Genomic DNA, 19,969 nt, shown 5'->3' on the forward strand with positions numbered 1-19,969 from the left:
AGCATGTATTCTAATTTCCATAAACTTGAGATTTGTAGTAGCATCATACATGTCATTTTTAAAATGTTATCTTTTGACATTAGGAGGATGAAATGGTGGTAGAGCTGGTGAATAGATTCGGACCAAAGAAGTGGACACTGATTGCAAGACACTTAAAGGGTCGCATTGGAAAACAGTGTAGAGAGCGTTGGCATAATCATTTAAATCCTAACATTAAAAAGTCTGCTTGGACGGAAGAGGAAGATTTGATTATATACCAAGCTCACAAGCAGTGGGGCAACCAGTGGGCTAAAATTGCTAAGTTATTACCTGGAAGGTAAGTGGAAAATATTGTACTCCACATGTGCGTATCAAATAGTTTTCAGTGCAGTAAATTCTTGAAAGGAATTCTGAAGAATTTTTCTTCCATATGTTACAAAATAGACAGCGGTAATTCATATCAGAACTTTTCTAATATATCAAATTGTAGTGTCTGATACTGCCAATGTTTACATTAAATTTCATATTGATTTGAGATATATGATCTTTTGTGTGTATTGTTCTCGATGGAGAAAGCATAAATCAAAAGTATTTTGTAGGTATGTTGATATATATGATGCAATAATTTTTCAAACAAAAAAAAAAAAAACCTAGTGGCAACAGCTCATTAACCTTTCAAGTGGTATATTTATTTTGAGTAGCTTACTAACACAGTGGCAATTTTCCATAAGGTACTGGGTAGTAACATATAGTGAGATACTCTTCTGTAGTATAGTATTTTTATCAGGTTCAAGAAGTACAGAATATGTATCAAGCTGTCAAAAATGATCATAGTACGAAGGGCAAGGCGTCTGGCTCGCCGAGGAAAGCAACAGGAACTTACGGTGGGATACGTTCAGTTGGTCGGGTATTTTCATCGGGTATAAAAAGACAGTCTTACTATCAAGCTTTTAAAATGATTACAGTGCCAAGGGCAAGGAAAGAGAATCTGGCTCAGTCAGGAAAGCAATAGGAAACCTACAATAACATACTCTTGTGTAGTCAAGTATTTTATCTGATTTTAAAAATATACACTCATTATCAACTTACCAAAAGTGATTACAGCTCCAGGAAGCCTCCGTAGTAAAGTTCAGTCAGGGCTTTCATTACATTACTAACTCCTCTTCAAATAACATATTTACTTACAGGATAAAAGCAATTGTCTTAGGTATTAGAATCACAAAATTTACTCTATTTTACAATACTTTATTCGTATTCATCAATCTTGAAGCATTGCTTCCACTTCCATAAAAGTAGTCCTCAGAGGTTGACAACTGTTTGGTAATGCTGGAAGCGAGGTGCGGCGCACTGGGCTACTTTGCAGTTTTCACACTATTACCTAGATTCTTGTCTCTGTCCCATTCGGTAACACACAACACACCGCCGAGTAGGGTTTTCCTTGCGCGCTGTTGCAACAATGTATAAGGGATAGTGAGGGGCATTTATTCTTGTTGGAGGATGAGTCTTCGAAGGTCTGCATGGCTGTGGTCTTTCATGTTTGTTGTACTTCTTGATGATCTCAATAAGTCACATCTGGAATTCTAATCAGGTATCATGACCTGACTTCTTGTACAAGTAGGCATTTAGGGAGCATATGTCTAGCATATGGCGGAAGTGCTTCTGGTAGAACTTCTTTAGTTTTTACGAGTACTTCGGTAGATTACGAGATTATAAGCTATAAATTTCATTTTTGTTCCGTATTGAAGTGCAATTATAAGAAATAAATTGTGAGAGCGTCCACATTTTCAGTACAACATACAGTAAAACTTTGTTAATTGAAAGTCGTCGGGATGCAAAAATCGGACTTATGATTTTGAATTAACCGCCAACTCGTAATTCAGAAATGCTAAACCTTGCAGCGTCACAAAATATTATAAGACCCATTACTGCATGCACTTAATCTTGATTCACTGTTACCTTTCAAATGCGGAAAAAAACTATTTCCAAAATGTATCGAAGTGCATTTACAGTATTCAAATAACACACTTCGCTAACGTACTGGCAAACATAACCTCATGCAATTAAAGAAAAGAGGAAAAAGCATGATTCAAAGACAAGGACAAATTATGCTGAGTCCCCTATGCAAGTGCTTTACTGTTTGGATTACTGTACCTTTTGCATTTTTAGATGCCTTTAACTTGCATGGAAAGTGCCCGAGGCCCTTGTTTTCAAACTTTATGATGAGGGGAGGAAGTCTCTCACTTCCGCCTGCATTGCAACACAGAACACAGTACAGTGACTCCAGCCTTGTAGGTTTCTCTGGCGTGGCACTTCTCTCCTTTAAAGCTATAAGTCTGTTTGGGATCGCATAATAAAAAAGAAAACAATGCAGTTACATCAGCATTGACAATATTGTTCGGTGCGTACAAGGCCACGTTTTTTCGTCAATTGTCTGCATCGCCAGTGTTCGTGGATTCTTCTTCTCCGCACACTGCCTGCTACGTGATTTGATACCGAATCTTGAGCGCTTAGACGGTATGAAAACTTTCCATGACAAACGTCCCTTCACAACATAAGAGACTCATCTACAGACCCATCGCTTTCGGGTGTGTGCACACTTTGGAATCTACTATTCAAGTGGTCCAGAATAGGTTACAGTTTGTAGAGATTTCGTTATCGACCAAGTGTAAGAATTTGAGGAGACGAAATCTTCTTTCAGAGAACAGCTCTAAAAATAATTGGGTTGTCTGATGTCTATGAGAAAAGTAGCTCTTGTTGTGAGGTAACTGATGAATGCCTTGCAAGAGAAGGAATTCAGGTAGTTATAATTTCATCTTTATTCTTGTCGGTCCACTGATAGTCTTGAATATAGTTTCTAGGTCGGTGTGCTTTCTAAAATCTGTTGAGCATACCGGTTGGTTTCCCTACTTATTAGTTCAGGAGTGATAAACAATTCAAAATATTCTAGCGGATTATTTATGTCTTCAATTTGTACATTTAGTCCAGGTTGTGCCGTAAATGTAAATCTCGGCTGTTCAGATCCTACCTTTGTCCATACACAGAGCTGAATATCACCGCTAGTGCTACCATCGTGTTCACTTGAGTGCTTTCACCATAGCACTCGCTATCTTCTGACATTTCAACATTATTCTCACTATCAGATGACACATCACACTCCGAATTGTCAGTGTAATCAAACAGTTGTTCTTCCAGATGTTTGTGAGCTCCGCTTGCACCTGCCCTAATGCACTATCCACCACACTCAGCAGCCTGGCGGCTGGTCTGCCTGGCTGCCAACTGGACACAGAATGAAAGCATTTCGCCCAGTCACATGGTTTTAGGAGAGTGCTGCTGTAGGCAAAGCTCAAAACTAACACACGCACAGAGGAAAGCAATCTTAGAACCTACGATGGAACAAGTTGTCATACCCATCGGCGAAAGACATTTACGATGTGATGACTGAATATTCCGTCGTGGCCACTTAGGAAGCCATGCATCTATGATGATTTATTCAGTCATTACCACTTGAAAGGTTAAGGGCCTTGGCCAGCCAAGATAACTGCTGCCCAGCCAGATGGCCGCAAATATTGATTTAAATAAGTCGACACTGGAAAGTATGATTTCCTTGTTAACAAATTATTCGGCCAGTCAGGCAAATTATGAAGCCAAGAAACTCAAGTCGCTTAAAATTAAATTCATGAACACTGACAAATCAATTACATTTAATCAGAAATGTCTAGAATTGAAGCTCCTTCCTCGGTACATATCCATAAAAGCTAAACCCGCACAACAACTTTGGCTAAAATGTAAACTTCACAATCACAGCTATTATGGATCAGAAACAAAATTAAATTTGCATACATAAAGAAACAGGAAATCAACAAATTAATTCTATGCATCCATTTAAACCCAAGCAACTTCTGGCACCACACTCAACGGACATTCAACTCAACGTTTTACATGATTACATTAAAAAAGAATCAGTCAGGAACAGAAGGCCATTGTCATTAAAATATGTAACCTAATCAATAAACAGATGAAACCAGAAAACAATAACCATGACAAATTTGCTAATTTGTACCCTAGATTAATTAATAGATTAGACACTACCTTTTCAAAGAATGAAATAAATCTGCTTGAGAAGGGACTCAAATTCAATTGCAAGAAATGTCATAATGAAAACATAAAACAGTTAATCACAGACGTAGAAATAGCACGCGACACAATCCCCAATGAAGCCCTGAAAATAATCACACAAGAAAATTCTGCCAAACAAGTGAATTGTGTCACTCAATACTCGGCATTGAAAACAGTTAGGAACAAAATAAAATACAACAACTTAATCGTCACAAAAGCAGATAAATTGAACACAACAGTCATAATGAAGAGAAAAGAATACATAGAAAAAACAACAGAATTCACCAACAACAAAGGAATTCAAGAACTACAACACGACCCACCTAATACATTTCAAAATAAAATAAAACAAGCTATCAAGGAAACAGACTTTATTCTCACTAAACAAGAGAAAATAAAGCCTTACCTTCAAAAGTTTTTCTTCTTTTACAATCTTTTTTAACGTCGCACCGACACAGATACGTCTTATGGCGACGATAGGTTAGAAAAAGCCCAGGAGTGGGAAGGAAGCGGCCGTGGCCTTAATTAAGGTACAGCCCCAGCATTTGGCTGGTGTGAAAATGGGAAACCATGGAAAGCCATCTTCAGGGCTGCTGACAGTGGGGTTCGAACCCACTATCTCCCAAATGCAAGCTCACGACTGAGCGCCCCTAACAGCACGGCGAACTCGCTCGGTACTATAAAAAATTCCAAACACCCCACACTAAGAGCGCTCTCCAAAGTACACAAAATCTCTCGTCCCATTAGACCAATAATAAATTTTAAAGATGCACCAAGTTATAATTTAAGCAAACAGCTCTATATACCGGGCAAGTTGGCCATGCGGTTAGGGGCGCTCAGCTGTGAGCTTGCATCCGGGAGACAGTGGGTTTGAATCCCACTGTCGGCAGCCTTGAAGATGGTTTTCCATGGTTTCCCATTTTCACACCAGGCAAATACTGGGGCTGTACCTTAAGGCCATAGCCGCTTCCTTCCCATTCCTAGGCCTTTCCTATTCCATCGTCGCCATAAGACCTATCTGAGTCAGTGCGATGTAAAGCCCGTAGCAAAAAAAAAATTCTGAAAGAAAAAATCTCACTTAAAGAGAATGTATAGACTAAAAACAGCCTAGAACTAAATAATCTCAAAACAACAGAGAGCACACACATGATATCCTTTGACATCACTAAATGTACACCAATATACCAATAGATGGATCCATTAAACATATAGAAAACCTTCCAAAAGAAAACATTTCACTACAAGAAACCAAATAAATTAACCTTCTTAGCACGACATTAAACCAAAACTGTTTTACATTCAACAATAAAATCTATTGTCAAAAGGGAAAGGTTAGCCATGGACTCACCATTATCAGGAATAATAGCAAACATTTTTCTAAATAACTTTGAAAATATTTTCATAACCGGCCAGCTTAAAAGGGAATCTTACGCTGGAGCATATACGTAGATGACGTGTTCTGCATATACAATAATGACATCACAAATGCACACCAGTTATTAAACACACTAAATTCTTTACCAAGTCCATCAGGTTCACAATAGAACCAGTAACTAATAAGAAAATAAACTATTTAGACATCACAACCAGTGGGAATAATGACAACCTATCATACAAAGTATAAAGAAAGCGCATTCAGATGTTGCACACTATTGATAACTAATTGAACCACCCATACACACACAAATTGGCAGGACTGACTACAATGATACACAGAACTATTTCCGTACCAATGAGTACAACGGATTTCAGTAAAGAGATACAAATAATTAAACAAATCGCAAAAGAAAACCACCACCCTCTGGGCACAATAGATAAACTATTAAATAAAGTAAGAAAAATGCCCGGGAAACCACCACACGACAGAGTAAGATATGTGATTCTCAACTACATTAACAAGAATACATACAAAGTAGCTAATATTTTCAAAAAACAAGGTCTAAAAGTAGCCTTTAGAACGAACAACACACTGCAGACAAACATCAGCAAATGCAACCTAAAAAAAAACAATCCTTTCTCCAAGTCAGAAGTCTATGAACTCGTGTGCCAAGAACCTAAGTACCGTGCCACATGTAGAGGCCACACAAGACACAGTTTCCACACAAGATACAAAGAGCACAAAAGTGCGATCAGATACAATTGGCATTCAGCCTTCGGAGAGCACATATATGGCAGTTCACACCATTTCACAGACATAAACACAGATCTAAAAATTTTACACATAGAAAATAAAAGTAAATCTGTGAATATTTAGGAAGCAATAGAAATTTACATTGCAAGAAAAGCTAATGAAACAAAAAATTTAAAATATCCCCCCTCCTCTTTGCTCTACTTACTTAATATCTGGTTAACATTTACTCTTTAAATGAGCACTCAATGGCCTTTAGATTATGTTTTATCATTTTAAATAATATCTTACTAGTTACTCTCTAATTCAATTCCATACTTTGTTTAACAAAATCATTAACTTGCATTTGTCCATAATACATAAAATACATTATGACCTGAAGAAGGTAAATAACCTTTTCTCCCCTCTCCAGTGGATAAAAGGAAGGATCCACAAAGCTCCTCTTGCTCCACCCCTACTTCCTCTCCCCCCTCCGCGGAACTGTATGCTAGTTTATAACATGAAGAAGGAATTAACCTTCTCTCCCCTCTCCAATAAGAAGGATCCACAACACTCCCCTCGCTCCCCCCACTGCTTCCCGTCCCCTCTCCGCGGGTCAGTTTGCTACGCCCAAAAACTTTCCACTTGCCGCTACATGACCACAGTCCTGAAACAGCGTTTGGAAACAACGGACTACGCTTCGGCAGACTAGATAAGTACAGAAGTTTTTCATTAAGTTAATACAGTGATGCTGAATACTGATACAATCATTATCTGTTATCACTTGTTCATATTATCAAACTCTCCATCATTAACGAGTTTACACAACGTAAACAATACTGTACATATATATGCATGATGCAAGTGATTTCATATCTGAGGATGTTCTTGTAGAACAAAACATGTCATTCTTTGTATAATAGTGTGTGTTTTTCTTTACAGATATGTTAGTGTTATAATTTATATTGAAATTTCGTGTTTGACAGACTGGAAAGATTTTACGTTACATTTAAATAGTGGAGAGTCATGTGGTTGGCATTATGACCTCCTCAGCCGTATTGCTTGGCATTCACAGCTGGGGATTTAGCAATGTTATTAAATGATACTAGTAGTATTAAACAATACTGATTATAAACTGTATCAGTGTGCATTCCTGTTTTCATTGTCTGATTGAATATGTATATAAGTAAAAAATCAGGTAGTAGTGAAAAGGTAAGAGCATGGAAGAGAACACGTACTAGGACAAACACAATGACAGGCCAGTGTTGTAAGATAGAGCAACAGAAACAGGAGATTAGGTGGTTGATTAGCTCTAAAGAAATATGGATAACTGTGGTTTTCTTGTTTTTTGTTTGTCAGTGCTACAATTAATAGTGAAAAGTAGAATCTTGATGCGAGAATCATGCCTAGTATGCTTAACAGGATGGTGTTTGAAGTGTTTCTTTCCTGAAGATTTAGAGATGTTAATCAACCTGACAGCAAAAAAGTAATAACAATAACAGCAAAACAGCTTAAATTTTCTTCTAAACCTGCATGAATTTTTATCTAACGTTATATGAATACTTTCGTACTGTTATAGATATATATAGAGCTATTGTTTTTCATTTATACAGGACTGACAATGCCATAAAGAATCACTGGAACTCAACAATGCGTCGGAAGTACGAGGCAGAAGACAGATCGCAAGATGTACGTCGTGGTAAATCCCGATCAAAGTCTCAGAATGCTGTTGTTGATACCTTGGTGTCATCGCAGAGTGATAACCATTATCGTGAGCAGTCTCCCAACGTAGGAAATTACGTCTTTCCTCGAGTGCTGCAACCACGAAATGCAAAAGTTAATTCTAAAGAATGTAGTCAAACGCAAGAGAGCAAGCATGTGGTTTCACAGTCAAAAATCAATGTGGAAATCTATAAGGAGGTAAACATTGCTATATAAATATATATTAATAATTTTAGTATGATATAATTAGGCATTTGACAGTTCTATTACAGTTTTGTTCGTTGGTTGAGACCTTTTTTAAGGTTGAAGTGATTATTTTATTGTTATTAACAAATACATCACAATTGGGAAATATCCTGGTGGCAATTGTTACTTACGGTAGTGTGATAATAAAGTAAAGTTGAAACATAATTACCCAATGATGATGACTATGACAAGCAATTCCATGGATAGAAAATATTACAAGAAATACTTCTAGTTTAACATTCTAAATCGAGCAGACAATCACAAATTCAGTGTCCGTCATTTACAACTTTTACTTTTCACTTTACACTAACACAGATGATCTTCTTACATGTCTTGATACCTGAAGGGAATCTATCAAAGAGTGCCGCAAGGTAATTTATTCCAATCCCTTATGGTCCTGTTCAAGAAGGAAAACTTGCCCACATCTGTATGCTGGTTCCTGGCCCTAATTTTATGTTTGTGATAATTTCTCGATAAGTATGAGGGAGGTTCCAACCTATTCCTAATACTACTCCAGGCAGCCCTTCCCATGTAGCTCCTATGAAGACCACACAGGCGAGCTTTAGTTCTTCTAGATTCAAGACTTTCCCAATTAATGGTATTCCTCCTATTCCCGTTTATGAAACACATCACTCTTCTTTGAACTTTTTCTAGGGAATTCATTAAACCTACCCTGTACAGATTCCAGCATGCAGATCCACATCCAAATTGGGGCAAATATTTGCTTATAGGAAGGGGAGTTAGGGATTGGAATAACTTAACAACGAATATGTTCAATAAATTTCCAGTTTCTTTGCAATCATTTAAGTAAAGGCTAGGAAAACAGCAGATAGGGAATCTTGCACCTGGGCGACTGCCCTAAATGCAGATCAGTAGTGAGTGATTTAAAAAGGTGATTATGTTTTTTTCCTGTAGCTTATATTTGCACATTTGTGTGTAAATTTACTGTTTTATACCAGCTACATTAGACATAAAACTTCACAGACAACAGATCTTCTGAAGCGAATAACAACACACATTTACACTGGGCTATTAATATCATGTTAAAAAACATCAGATGTAAGGCTTTTCAGGCGTTTGCTCTATTAACCAGCGTTTCGTCCTAGGTCTGACACTAGACTCATCAGAGTGGGATGTGTCAGACCCTACCCACTGACGCCGGGGTGTATGCAGGTGAACTTATCAGAAGCCCTTATAAGAGGCACCATCTGATAACTGCATATGGGAGATAAATCTCCACAATTAATATCATGCCAGAACTACTGTTCATTCGAGCAGCCTTAGAAACTGGAAAGTGATAGGACATTTTTAACACATTATTAGTTTCTTTTCCTTTTTGTGATAAAAATGCATACAAACAATAGAAGTGGGCTGACACCATTTTGGCCAAGCAATATTTTGACAAATGTGTACCAATTTTTACAGTACAAACTAGAAACAGGTTCATAAGTTACAGTTCCATGAAAACATTACATGCATAAAAAGGAACATCTTTATATAATGAGAATTATTCACTGTTTCACTAAGAAAGTGTGTGAAATTTTCTTTTATGTTTTTTGTGTAGACTGAGTGAACCTCAGGGCCATGCGCATTTCCAGAAATGGGAATTTCGTTCCTTAAATTTTGAGACTTCAAGTGGGGATCGAACCCACATACTTCTGGGTGAACTGAGCATGCCATTACCATTTTTATTGTGGAATCAAAATGGATGTAAGGTGACGTTGGTTACTTTAAAATTAATGGGAAAACTCTTACCTCTAATGTGTTTAATTCATTCTCAGCTGAGACACATTGTCCTCGCATGAATTACTCGTGACTTCTTAATGACTACAACTATGTTTCTTCAGAATTACTTCTAATTTCCCCTTATATTTTGTCCATAAAGTGTTGAAATGAAAAATTAGTTATGATATTAGCATACTGTACACAACGTAAAATTTGTATTTCATGTACACAGTACATATTATGTCTTGCTGTTTGTTTTGTCAGTACATTGCTTGGTTTGATGCAGTTCTCCTCTGGAATATTTTATGTGGGGGGGAAAACAGTCATCTTTGCATTATTCAGTTGTACCGGCAGAGAGCTGGTATCCTCGGTAGTTACGGCTGTAACATCCCATTGCTTTCAGCCATGTATTAACATTGCTAAGCCATGTTAAGTATTATTATTATGAGTTAATCAGGGGCTGCCTGGCCGAAGTGGTAATGGCATGCTCGGTTCACCCAGAAGTACGTGGGTTCGATCCCCACTTGAAGTCGCAAAATTTAAGGAACAAGGTTCACTCAGTCTACACAAAGAAAATGAGTACCAGGTTAATTCTTGGAGGCAAAGGTGGCTGGGCAGTGAGCAGTCCACACTACCTCACCAAGTGCCAAGGTTTATGGATAGTGGAAGCGTTTACATTCCAGTCCTCCAAGGGTCTTCTTGGTCTGTATGGAAATTACTCCACTTTGCTGTTTGCTTTTGCATATTAGTCGATCATCCAGGCTGACACCTTTGCATCTTCCAAACAGCTGCTACCTCCTTTTTGATGAACTATTTGTTAATTATAAGCTATATAAGCTAAAATTTTATTTTTGTTCCATATTGAAGTGCAATTATAAGGAATAAATTGACAAGAGGTTTCACCTTTCCAATACAATATATCAAGTAAATATTATTACGTAAGCCTTGGGACTAGTTTCAGCTACTTAGTGGCCATCTTCAGCCAAAATAAAAATTAAACAGATCACGTGATAACTAAAACATATGTATATAAGATAAAAGACAATGTTGCAGGAATAATTATAGCATAAAATACATATAACAACAAAAAATATGGTTGTGATCTTCTTGCCATAATATGATGTTGTCTTTAAGTTGAGTTAGGACCTCAGGCAATGAAGTAAATCTCTAGAGTGAAATATACAGTACATTTAATATCTGATGTAGAACAAAACGCTGACATGCTAGAGGAAGCAGACAGGCCATGGAAACAAAGGTGTAGATAGGGAACAAAACACTAATACACTGTAGGAAGCGGACAATCAATCGGTCAATCTTCAGTCACTACTGATCTGCATTTAGGGCAGTCGCCCAGCAATATTAAACTACCAGGATGGGAAAAACAAATCTTGAATAACATAGTTGTTGCATGCTACCTGCATTTACTCTTTTGAATTTCTGTGAAAAACTTCTGTGTATTGTGGAATACATTGGTTTGAAAGGAGCCAGCTGGACTGGAGGATTGTTAACAATCAGTTTAAAAAATATCAATAAATTCTAAAAGATCATGCTACTTACAGTTAAGTTGGATATAGAGAGGTAGACAGGGAGAAAACAGATTCGATGATCCATATCATATTTGTTGCAAAATGGAGAAAATGGATGAACTCTTTACCTTGGACATTCCATGTTAATGTGGGGTACTGTTCCTTGCCTTTTTATTTTCCATATATTATAATGTAGTGGAGTGTATTGTGGTCATGATGTCCCTGCCACCCACCTGAGGAGGGAGAGAGGGAGGAAATGTACTGTTATGTGCTAGATGTAAAGACTTTGGAGGAAAATTTTGGTTGTCTGTTATGCTTGTCCCATTGTAAGATTTAAGGTGTATTTAAATTCATTTTGTTCTTGTTCCTGAACTACATTTGTTGTCATTTTCTTATAGGGCGAGTGGTCACCTCCAGATTACTTTGACACCATGAGCAATCAGTCTACTAAGGGCTTGTTGTCCCAGCCATACATGGATGCCTCTTCGCAGCAACACTCAACTCAAGAATACATCAGTTCTGATTTCATTACATTTGAACCAAGCAGGTCACAGTCTCCGGAACATCTTGGACAGGCTCAGTCAGCGTCCCAACTTGTAACATCGCTTAGGTAATGCATACTTTGTAGCTGTAATGGGTGACATGTTCCGCTGTATTGGCTCTATTATAATTGTGTGCTTCATATTCTACGTAGTAATTCCTGGATATAAGTGTCCATGCTTTGTAACCTTCCCTCCTCACCATTAGCTATGCTTGAGGTACACACAGTAAGAATTTGTACAGGCTGATGAGACATTACTTTGTGCATTACTGAAGAGAATTTTTGTATACTTCATTCTGTTATGGAACTGCCTAGGCATTGCTGTGTATTGCAAAGGGTTATTGCTTATGGTTTATTGCAGAGAAGTCCCTTGCTTTTGTGGCATTTGAAGAGATCAGTATTGCAGAGAGTTCCCATCCTTTTTCACATCCTTCTCTACCAATCCCATATTGATAATATCACGATACCAATACCCTTACTTTGTGAAAGGGAGTACTCTTAAGCAGACCCAGCCAACAGCTGGAAACTGCAGATGTTGATGATGATGATTACTCTTAAGCTGTATTATCCTTCTGGTTTCCATTTATAGTCTTGAATTATCTGTTAATTCACTTCTAGAAATACATGGATTTCCACAGCTTTCATATCTTTTTCTTCTAAATTTTTTGGTGTTCCTTTTCTTTTTCTTGTGTCATCAAAATTGTCTTGCTTCTCTCTACATTGATTTCTCAATCTTCAATTTCCCCATGTGTTGCATTGCATTAGATTTCTTTCTCCGCAAATAACATTGTGTTCTTTCTTGTACCTGTATGATCTGCTTTTGCTGCACTCATGGCATCATCTGTCACAGTTACAAACTTAACCGTACACTAGTCCGACTTATTACGATTTCAAACCGTTGTGTTTTGCCCATTTTGTTCTTGCAGTGATTGCAACATTTAAAATGCATTACTTCTAAAATTTTAATTGTGATTTTCAATACTTTTTCCACCAGACATTTTCCTCATTCTTTTACTTATGGGACACTGTCATAGGTTTCTCCTAAATCAGTAAATATTATTGTAACCTTCCCATACTTAATGTTTTTCCATTTTTTTTTTTTTTTTTTTTTTTTTTGTCCCATAATTAGGAGTATTCTACTGCTGATCCTACACTTCTGAAACCACTGCAAACTATTCTTTGTGTATTTGCATTTCCACCTTATCTCTGTCTTCTGTATAGTATTCTTTCCTCCAAAGTGATAGTGAGGGAGATATTTGTGGTTACTCACTACAGTAGAACCTCGATAATTCGAAATCGGTTAATTCAAAATCCCACCTAATTCGAAGCTCTCGTACTCGGAAACATGAGGTACAGTTTTGCATGTTATTTAAATTGTTTAATTCGAAATACGAATCTAATTCAAAGAACAATGTTGGCCCCATTACCGAAATTCAGACTTTTAATTAAAAACTGCCTTTACATTAAAAAATATAGTATTTTACAGAGTAATTAAAATTTTAAAAAAAGTGCCGTCACCATAAGACCTATCTGTGTCAGTGCGATGTAAAGCCACTAGCAAAAAGAAAATGATCATGATAGAACGCGTCTTCCGGAACGTGCTGGGGTATCTTTCCATACTTTCATTCACTTCGGTGTTTCTACAGAGTGCTTCATATTTGGTAAGTTCGAGTAAAATCATAATACTTTTATTCAGCATATTTATCACGTAACAGACAGTGGGCAGAGAAGCAGAGAACACTGGTGATGCCGACAATTGGCGAAAAAGCGTGGCTCATATAATCAATTCGTATGCACAGAACAATATTGTCAGTGCCGATAAAACTGTATGGTGTTTTCTAATACCGAGCCCAAACTGACTTAGGGTTTTAAAGCAGAGAAGTGCCAGCCGAGAAATCGTACAAGGGTGGGGGTCATCACACTGTGTTGCAATGCACACGGAAGCGACAGACTTCCTCCCCACGTCGTAGGAAAGTTCAATGTTTTAAGGGCGTCGGGCACTTTCCGTGCAATTACGACGTATCTAAAAAATGCATACAGTACAGTAATCCAAAAAATAAAGCATTTGCGCTGGGGAGCCAGCATAATTTGTCCTCGTCTTTGAATCGTGTGGTTTTTTTTTGTTGTGTGCGGTTATGTTTGCCAGCAATTTATCCATGTGCAGTATTTGAAAAATGTAAATGCACCTTGTTGGATACATTTCGGAAATACCGTATTTCACGGCATAATCGTCGCCACCGCGTAATCGTCGCATCCTTTATTTTCAATACAAAAATCGGACTTTAAACTTTTAATTACATAATCGTCGCACGTCCAAATTTTGTTCACTAATCTGGTTAAAAGGTAAATGGAACTGCAACGTAAGTTGCACATGAATGCGCAATTTAAATACGTGTATGGTTTATGGGCAATTTGGCAACACAGTCACGTTTGCGACATGTTGCACAACGTATAAATAAATAATACCGGTATATGTACGACGCATGGCTTACCGGTAGACTATCGGCAGTTTGACAACGTGGTCGCGAGACAGTGTACTATTTATTCACCACCTACATATTATGCTTACCGGTAGGCTATCGGCAGTTTGACAATGTGGTCACGAGACAGTGTACTATTTATTCACCACCTACATATTATGAGTTCCCATTTGAAATACGTAAGGCTGTAAGTTATCGCTTATCGGCAACGTCGCCAGGAAATACCGGCTAGGTAGGTTGAATGGACCTCGAACCAGCCCTCAGATACAGGTAAAATTCCCTGACCCGGCCGTGAATTGAACCCGAGGCCTCCGTGTAAGAGGCAAGCACGCTACCCCTACACCATGGGGCCGGCTCCTGTGTTATTGCGCACGAAGTGAAATCCAAGACGATAACGCAGATTTCCACGGAATTATTCAGTCAAATTATTTACGATGTCTCAGTTGTCATCGCTAGACTCTTATCTTACTACTACGTCATAAGTGTCCGGGCATGGGATGAAAACTTTTATCCAAGCAGTCAAGGTAATTATTATCCAATGCTATTAAAGTTTTATTTTATAAACTCGTCAGTAATGTAATGTAAAATCATCAATAACTGGGAAGAAATATTAACCTAATTACCGTATGTTTAAAAGAAATTGAAAAAAATGAATGTTTGTTACTGACGTCTCGGAATACAGTCAACAGTAGATCTACACCGCGCTAGCTAGAGCTCCGGTTTGCGAGCTTTGCACAAGCGCAGTAGTGTGTCGCAACCAACGAGCTAAACTGATACAATTGTTGCATGCTTCCTTGCTGCCTAACAGTATTGGCTGCTCTGGAATGGACAGATCACAGATGCATTTATTTGTTTCAGATTTACGTGATTACTGTAGACATGTGTGCGTGAGAATTTAAGTTTTTAATTTGTGTTTTGGGTGTTTGCAGAAATCATTTGTTTTAATAGTGAACAATTACGGAAAGTCATTTATATCGCAAAACATTAACGTGTGAAGCATTTATAAGCGATTATGGGTAAATATAGAAACTATTCTGCGGGCTTCAAGCTAAGCGTAATTGCCTTCGCTGAACAGCACGGGAACAGAGCTGCAGAAAGAAAATTTTCTGTGAGTGAAAAGTTGGTGCGTGACTGGCGGAAAGTAAAAAACAAGCTAAAAAGCACAAACCCTTCTAGACGCGCGTTTAGAGGTCCTAAAACAGGGAAGTTTCCTATAATTGACGAAGAAGTGTTTAGGTACGTCAGTGAAATACGTAATAATGGCTGCAGTGTATCATATGAAATGTTACAAATTAAGGGACAGGAGGTAGCGCGCAAACACAACATACCAGTAACTCAGTTTAAGGCGACTCGTGGGTGGATTAAGGGGTTCATGCGACGACACAATCTGTCAGTGCGAAGGAGAACAACACTAAGCCAAAAGTTGCCTGCTGATTACACGGACAAGATTGTAAATTTTCACCGATTTGTCATACGTTTGCGCAAGGAAACTTCGTACTTGCTTTCTCAAATCGGTAATGCCGATCAGACTCCAATCTTTTTTGATATGCCTCGCAACAGCACTATTGCGCTAAAAGGATCACGGAGTGTATTAATGAAAACCAGCGGTAGTGAGAAATTGCGTTGCACGGCAATGCTAGCCATTACAGCTGACGGGAGAAAGTTGCCGCCTTACATCATTTTCAAGAGGAAAACGATGCCTAAGAATATACAGTTTCCCCGTGGAATTCATGTACGAGTGCAACCAAAGGGTTGGATGGACGTAGAACTCATGCTGGACTGGGTTAAAACTGTGTGGAATAGAAGACCTGGTGCACTACTAAAACAACCAGCTCTGCTTGGTTTAGATAGTTTCCGAGGTCACCTCGTGAACGAAGTGAAGCAAATTCTCACTACAAATAAGACACGACAGATAGTCATTCCTGGTGGCCTAACATCTGCTTTGCAGCCACTAGACGTATGTGTTAATAAACCCTTTAAAGACCACTTACGTCGATTTTACGAGTGGATGATGAGCGGCGATCAGCAATTGACATCCGCCGGAAATATCAGGCGTCCACCCTTGGACTTGTTATGCTTGTGGGTGAAGAAGAGTTGGGATCTTATACCACCTGAACTAGTCTCCAAGAGCTTCAAAAGGACTGGGATTTCGAATGCACTAGACGGTTCCGAAGATGACGCAGTGTGGCAGGGAGACGAAGAATCTGATACTGGTATTAACAGAGGCGAGGACGGCGCATCAGATAGCGAAACCTGCGATAGCGACACCGAAGATTTGGAATAAATTGCGTACCGGTAAGTCCGCATTTCACAACAAAGCGATAATTTTTTGCAAGTGTAATATTTTAACTTTAATACTCAAATTAATGACAAATTAACTTCATACGTTCATTTTAATTTTCAGGTTGGAAAAACGTTCGCCGAATTGTTGCGAAAAATTATGAATTTTGTTTTAGACTATTTTAATTATTTTGATGTATAAACGCGAGTATTACATGCATCTTAAATTTTTTATCAAATACAATTTAGTTATAAATACATTTTTTGAGTAATACAAATACTGGTATTAAATATTCATCGGATAATGGTCGCACCCTACAATTTTTTTCGAAAATTTTGGTATAAAAAGTGCGACGATTATGCCTTGAAATACGGTAGTTTTTCCATGGCATTTGAAATGTTCAAACTGTGAATCAAGATGATTGCATGCATTAATGGGTCTTAGAATACTTTGTAATGTGGCAAGGGTTGGCATTTCTGAATCTGGGAGAAGTGCCATGGTGGGAAATCTGGGAGAAGTGCCATGGTGGGAAATCTGGGAGAAGTGCCATGGTGGGAAATCTGGGAGAAGTGCCATGGTGGGAAATCTGGGAGAAGTGCCATGGTGGGAAATCTGGGAGAAGTGCCATGGTGGGAAATCTTACAAGGATAGTCAGTCACTGCACTGTGTTATAATGTAGACAAAAGGGAGAGACTTTCTCCCCTCATCATAGGAAAGTTTGATAAGTCGCAACGTTTTAAGAACATCGGGTACTTTCGTGCAAGTACAGGACATCAAAAATGCATACAGTACAGTAATCCAATGAATAAAGTACTTCCTTTCGTTGCGTGAGGGTATGTTTGTCAGTGAGTTATCCAAATGGATTATTTGAAAACTGTAAATGCACCTTGTTGGATATATTTTGGAAGATTTTATCCATGACTTTTGAAAGCTTTAAACTGTGAGTCAAGATTAGTTGCATGCAGTAACGGGTTGTAGAATATTTTGTGACGCGGCAAGAGCTGGCATTTCTGAATTACTAGTTGGCAGTTAATTAAGAATTACGTAATTTGAAGTCCGATCTTTGCATCCCAACGACTTTGAATTAATGAGGTTTTACTGTAATTCTCTCTTTACCTCTTTTGTTAAAATGTGGTTTTATAATTCTCTTTTTCCAAGTTTGTGGGTTATTTTTTCTTTCCGTACTCACTTGAGCAGTCTGTTAATAGCACTTTAACCTCAAAAGCAGAATGGACATGATCAGTTTTATCATATCTTTTTAACTATTCTATCTCTATTGTAGCAGTGCATGTATCAGCTTCTCTTGTTGGTTAGAAATCCTTGTTTGTTTGATTATGGCATGCTCTCACATTAATCATTCTTGAAAATATTCCTTCAGTTTGCTAATTATTTCTCCTGGTGTCGTCATTATTACACCAGCTTTGTCCTTATAAGTCTAGTATTAACATTTTAACTTGTATAGTTTTTAATAATTCCTTACACTGTTGGTGATTCCTATAAGGACCACTGAGAACATTATGGAATTTTCCCAGTGCTTAGATTATTCTTTAGAGCAGGTTGGTCGTGCGGTTAGGGTTGCACTGCTGTGAGCTTACATTCGGGAGAGAGTTTGTTCGAATCCTACCTTTGGCAGCCCAGAAGATGGTTTTCCATGGTTTGCCGTTTTCACACCAGGCAAATGTTGGAGCTGTACCTTGATTAAGGCTATGGGTGCTTCCTTCCTTCCTTCCTTCCTTCCTTCCTTCCTTCCTTCCTAAGCCTAGCGCTCTCCCATCAATCCTCTACTAAAAACCTTCGTTGTGTTAGTACGACATTAAAAAAGTAGCCCACCAAAAAAAAGAAGAAAAGATTGTTTATTATTTCCTGTGAACAGCGTCTCCTTTTCTGCTTTCAATAACAACTTTTTCTTACATATTTTTTTACTTCTGTGTACTACATTCTACTGCTTCCTCCAGTCTGTCATTTTCCATTATCTGCTTGATTTTTCTTTTCTGAACTTTTTATTGTATTCTGTCTTCCATGGTATTTCTTTCTGCCGTTCATTTCTGGACATTTAACAAACTTTTTCTGCCCTGCTAGCAAATTTACTCTTACAATTCTTTCATTTCTCATTCTCAATATCAATCTTTCAACTGTCTAAAATGAGGTGATGTAATCCCATTGTTCTGAGGATTGTTGATAAAATTGTGTTCATGCTTCAGTGAATGTCGGTGCAGCAGATGGGTGGTCTGCATAATACTGCATAATTTACAAACCATCAGTGAAATGGTAAATCCTTGCTGCCTGAGCGTAAGTAAGGCCATGACTGACGTGTTCACTTCTGTTCCATTGTAACTGATTTCTTGACATTTAGTACCACCTCTAGGTCACTCAACAATTGGCCATCATTTTATATACTGACTCTGCAAACACACAGTGAGTATTTTATGAAGAAAATTGCTTGATAGTATTCTGAATTTTGAGTATGGACATTTGTAAAACAATAGATTCTGATATACATAGGTCATTTCATCAGTCAGGATAAGTATTATGTTATCTGAACATGTGGCACAGTAAAGACCAGTATTATGTTGCAAACCCTATGTTACTTGCTACCCAAGGCCACCAACAGATAACTTCTCTGGGCATGGGTGGCTAGGTACCAGCACCCCGACACAGGCAGTGTGTGGTTTGGCCATGCTCCAAGATGAATGCGAGTAAATTGGAACAGCAGTCAGACGTGACAAAATGTCATGCATGATGGAATTGCCCGTCAATGTTATGTTGAGCAATGAGAAGGTGCAGTTGATAGGATGTTGTTAAATCAAACTGTTGCACAGCAGGCAACAGCCTTCCAACATGAACACGCAGCATGCAGCAATTACATGACTGCTTGCACAGTGAATATTCCATGTCTGCTCATTCAGCTGTATCTAAGATCTTTGTCAAAGAGTTCTTAACAGAAGACTAACGTTCGACTGTGCATGAATTATCCACACATATGGGTATGCCTGGGCCGATAGTGTTCCACATTATTTAATAGCATTGCAGATGCACTGGAAGTATTCAAAGTGGATACCATAGCAGTTACTAGAGGTACAGAAATGGACACAATACTTAACCTGTCATATCCACCTGGAGCAATATTTGCTGAAGGGAACGGCCATTATTGCAGTTGATGTAAACCTGAGCATGAGCGAACAAAACCAGAAGTGAAGTCATGCAGTCACTATTTGATCTTGCCCTACAAATAAATTACAAATTATT

At 38.1% G+C, this 19,969-nt stretch overlaps 1 protein-coding gene across 3 annotated transcripts in view; it reads left to right on the forward strand.

Moving 5' to 3' along the window:
- The window catches only part of LOC136863459 (myb-related protein A), a 289,002-nt gene that overhangs the window by 163,807 nt on the left and 105,226 nt on the right, over positions 1-19,969 (forward strand). For all 3 annotated transcript variants that reach the window (XM_068226482.1, XM_068226481.1, XM_068226483.1), the window contains exons 4-6: positions 84-316; positions 7,816-8,122; positions 11,820-12,031. In XM_068226482.1, coding sequence (XP_068082583.1) covers positions 84-316; positions 7,816-8,122; positions 11,820-12,031 — 752 coding nt within the window. The remainder of the gene's footprint in view (positions 1-83; positions 317-7,815; positions 8,123-11,819; positions 12,032-19,969) is intronic.

Source organism: Anabrus simplex, chromosome 2, assembly GCF_040414725.1.
Source record: "Anabrus simplex isolate iqAnaSimp1 chromosome 2, ASM4041472v1, whole genome shotgun sequence".
NCBI classification, from domain to species: domain Eukaryota; kingdom Metazoa; phylum Arthropoda; class Insecta; order Orthoptera; family Tettigoniidae; genus Anabrus; species Anabrus simplex.